Source organism: Pinus tabuliformis, chromosome 2_2 (genome assembly GCF_031772625.1).
Source record: "Pinus tabuliformis cultivar Carrire ecotype Pingquan chromosome 2_2, CPIR1, whole genome shotgun sequence".
Taxonomy (NCBI): domain Eukaryota; kingdom Viridiplantae; phylum Streptophyta; class Pinopsida; order Pinales; family Pinaceae; genus Pinus; species Pinus tabuliformis.
Window position 1 is genome coordinate 495,368,623 of NC_142300.1, and position 4,268 is coordinate 495,372,890.

The 4,268-nt window shown below is 35.9% G+C and overlaps 1 protein-coding gene across 1 annotated transcript; it reads right to left on the reverse strand.

The window, feature by feature from the left end:
• Positions 1-279: 279 nt before the first annotated feature.
• LOC149193539 (uncharacterized) lies at positions 280-952 on the reverse strand. Its single transcript, XM_089407349.1, has 3 exons — positions 830-952; positions 533-667; positions 280-435 (listed from the first exon to the last, which is right to left on the reverse strand). The coding sequence occupies exons 1-3, from the start codon at positions 950-952 to the stop codon at positions 280-282; spliced, it is 414 nt and encodes a 137-aa protein (XP_089263475.1).
• Between the last annotated feature and the right edge of the window lie 3,316 nt (positions 953-4,268).

Here is a 4,268-nt window from a genome sequence, read left to right on the forward strand (position 1 = left end):
ATCTTAATAATTTTTTTATTACTTTACCTGAACATCTTGCCATTGAATTATGTGGCTAGGATCATGTATAATTTCTTTAAGTAAGGAGACATGAAATACATTATGAACACAAATATGCCCAGGTAAATCTAGTTGATAAGCTACTGGACCGACTTGCACATTTATTTGAAAAGGACCACAAAATCATGAGGCCAGTTACCAGGGGTCATCACATCTTCTCCCCCTTGATTGGAACACCATCCCTGGTGTTCACTTCCCTCGAAATAGGTCTGGGTAAGCTTATTGCATGACTTGTTCATCCTCCCAAGTGGCTTCTTTCAGGCTAAAATGCTGCCATTTCACCTTAACCTTGGGGATAACTCGTCTCCTTAATATTGTCTCTCTTCGATTGAGAATATGTATGGGTTCGACCATGAACTCCCTGTCCAGTTCGACCTGCATTCAACATATTTAGAATCAAATCCACAATTTATACGACTACCAAAAGTTGAAAGAAAAGAAAAATATCTTAATAATTTTTTTATTACTTTACCTGAACATCTTGCCATATTATGTGGCTAGGATCATGTATAATTTTTTTAAGTAAGGAGACATGAAATATGTTATGAACACGAATATGCCCAGGTAAAGCTAGCTGATAAGCTACTGGACTAACTCGTGCAATTATCTGAAAAGGACCACAAAACCATGGCCGCATTTATCTTAAAGTGCTTCTTTTGGGTTTTACCTTTAAGTAAACATGATCTCCCACCTAAAACTCTCAATATAATCGTTTCCGATCAACATAATTATTCTGCCTATCTTGAGCAGTCTTCAGATTAAACCATACTCTTTTCATTGTAGTTTCCATATCTTTAAGCATATCTGGTCCCAACATAAACTTATCCTCCGGGTTGTTCCAGTTAACTGGTATCCAACACTTTCTTCCATACAGTACTTCAAATGGACTCATTTTCAATGATGCATGGTAAGCATTATTGTACGCAAATTCTACCAGATGTATGTATTTTTCCCATTTTGTGGGTTGTTGCATTACATACATTCTAAGTATATCCTCCAACACTTGATTTATGCACTCAGTCTATCCATATGTTTGTGGATGGTAAGCTGTATTGAACTATACCTGAGTGCCTAGGAATGCAAACAATGCTTTCCAAAATGCAGAGGTGATCTTTACAACCCGGACTGAGATAACCATTTTTGGAGTTCCATGCTACCTAAAAATTTCCCTCATGAAAATGTCAGCTATTTGCATAGCTTTTTAAGTTGACTGAACGAGAATAAATTGAGCAGCTTTGCTGAGTTTATCTACTACTACCATTATGGAATCATTCTGCTTCTTTGATTTTGGCAATCCAGTGATAAAGTCCAAAGTCACAATTTCCCATTTCCACTCAGGAATGGGTAAAGGGTGAAGCAAACCAATTGGATGTTGATGCTCAACTTTCACCTGCTGACATTCTAAGCATTGTGCTAGATATCGGGTTGTTTCTTCTTTCATACTTGGCCAAAAATAATATTTTCTTAATGTTGTAATTAATTTTTGATAACCTGGGTGTGCAATGTATGGTTTTTTGTGATATTCATCTAAAATAAATATTTTTATAGTTTGTTGATTTGGTATATAAATGTGATTTCTATACAACAACATGTCTCACTATTGACATCATATCCTAGATTTCTTTCAAAATTGTTGTTATGTTTTTCTTGCTGCCATAAAAATTGGTATTCTAGGTCTTTCAAGGCAACCTCTTTGATTTGATTTGAAAAATCAAATTTAATTTTGCTAAAAGAAATCTCATAGATGCAATTTAGTCTTCGACTCAAGGCATCAACAACCTGGTTCTCCTTGCCTTTCAAATGTTTAATTTTGAAATCAAATTCGCTTAGGAATGTGGTCCACCATGCTTGTCGAGCATTTAAGTTTGGTTGATGGAAAAAATTTGTAAGACTGCTATGATTTGTCATAAGAACAAACTTTTTTCCTAATAAATAGTGTCGCCACATTTTCAACACGTGAACTATTGCGGTAAGTTCTAAATCATAAGTTGAATAGCATTTTTCATGGTCTTTTAAATTTCGTGACTCATATGCCACCACATGACCTTCTTGCATGAGAACACCCCCGATTCTTGTTTGGAAAGCATCGATACACACCAAAAATTCCTTGCTAGGATCAGTTATTCTTAGAACTAGTGTGGTAGTTAGCATATGTCTTAACTGATCGAAACTTTGTTGGCACTCCTCAGTCCAATTAAAAACTTTTCCCTTTCTCTGCAATGAGGTCAAGGGGTAGGCTACCTTCGAAAATCCTTTTATAAAACGATGATAATATCCAGCCAACCCTAGAAAGGACCGTATGTCTGCCACATTTTTGGGAATGGGCCATTCCATGATGGATTTAATTTTTTCTGGGTCCACTGCTATGCCATCTTGTGTGATAATATGCCCTAAATACTATATCTCTTCTTTATAAAAATCACATTTACTGTATTTTGCATACAATTGGTGTTCCCTTAGGACCTGTAACACGATCCACAAATGTTGGTGATGTTCCTCTAAACTTTTAGAGTAAATCAATATATCATCAATAAAAATTAATACAAATTTATCGAGATATGGATGAAATATTCCATTCATCAGACTCATGAATATCGCTGGGGAATTGGTCAATCCAAAGGGTAGGACTACAAATTCATAGTGTCCATAACGGGTACTAAAAGCAGTGTTGCTTATATCCTCTTCTTTTATCGGATTTGATGATATCCCGATCTTAGGTCAATTTTCAAGAATTTCTTAACGCCCTTAACTTGATCGAACAAACTATTAATTCTAGGCAATGGATACTTATTTTTAATGGTTAATTTATTTAACTGCCGGTAATCAATGCACAATCTTAGGGTGCCATCTTTTTTCCTAAACAATAGCATTGGAGCTCCCCATGGTGACACACTAGGGCATATGTAATTTTTATCCAACAACTCTTGGAGCTGTATTTTTAATTCTATAAGCTCAGGTACACTCATCCTATAGGGAGCCTTTGAAACTGGGGCTACTTCAGGTATTAATTCTATGGTGAAGTCAATATCTCTTTTAGGTGGAAACCCTGGTATTTCCTTAGGAAATACATCTACAAATTCTTGGATTATCGGCATATTCTTCAATTCAGTAGTCACTTTATCAGTTTTAGCATAACCTACTTGTACTACATAGATACTCTCCGGCTGGGAGGCAGTAATGTGTCTCAAATGTACCAGCCTATTAATACCATGTAATTATCTTCGAACACCTCCTTCATTAAAATAATTTTCCATCTTTTCCTTACAATTCACTAAAGACCAGTGAGCTTCCAATCAGTCCATTCCTTTTAAGACATCATACGAAACTAAAGGTAAAATATTTAAATTCACCTTAATGATTTGATTTTCTATTTCAATGGAACAATCCTCCACTTTAGCTCCCACCCACTGTTTGGCACATGTAGCGAGTTGAAATAGCCAGGGATTTTTAAATTTCTTGGTTTGTAACTGACACAGTTCTACTATTCTAGGACTTATGTAACTTAGACTAGTGTTAGGATCTATCAAAATCGAAACAAAATGCTTAAACATTTTACCTTATATTTCAATCATGTTGGGTTAATAATCTGCTTTTCAATCTTCCAAAGCTGCATTAATCTTTGGTATTGTCCTTACTATATCGCCCATTATTGATGCCTCTTGTAGGTTTTTCATTGGTTCTAGTCTCCCATGATGCCAACAATTTTTAATGTAATGTGGTTCTTCACAACTCCAACACCGTAGGGGTGGCCTTTTTCCTTTTTCACCTTTAGCTTTACTGGATGGATTCACTGGTGTGGTCTCATTCGAGAATTGAGTTTTCTGCTGATCTCTTTCCATGTGTTTCCCCTGCTGTCCCTTATAAGTATTTTTGAATTACCTGCTCGATTACTTCTATTAGTTTGTGCAGTACTTTGCCCCTTTTTCCCTGTCCATCCCTTATTAATGTCCTTTTTGTACATCTGATGGTAATATATTCGAGCGTTCTACAAAACATCATCTATAGTTTTAGGGTATTCAAATTCAAGTCGCTCCTTCATGTGTGTTGGAAAACTGTTGACAAACTGCTGCACTTTAGCTTTTTCTTCATAACTATGGTACATACTGTAGTAAACTGGTAAATTTGGCCACATATTGATCCAAGTGGATATTGGTGGCCATCCTCTTATTCCACTTGGACCCCACCATTGTTTTTTCAATTTTCCAGTT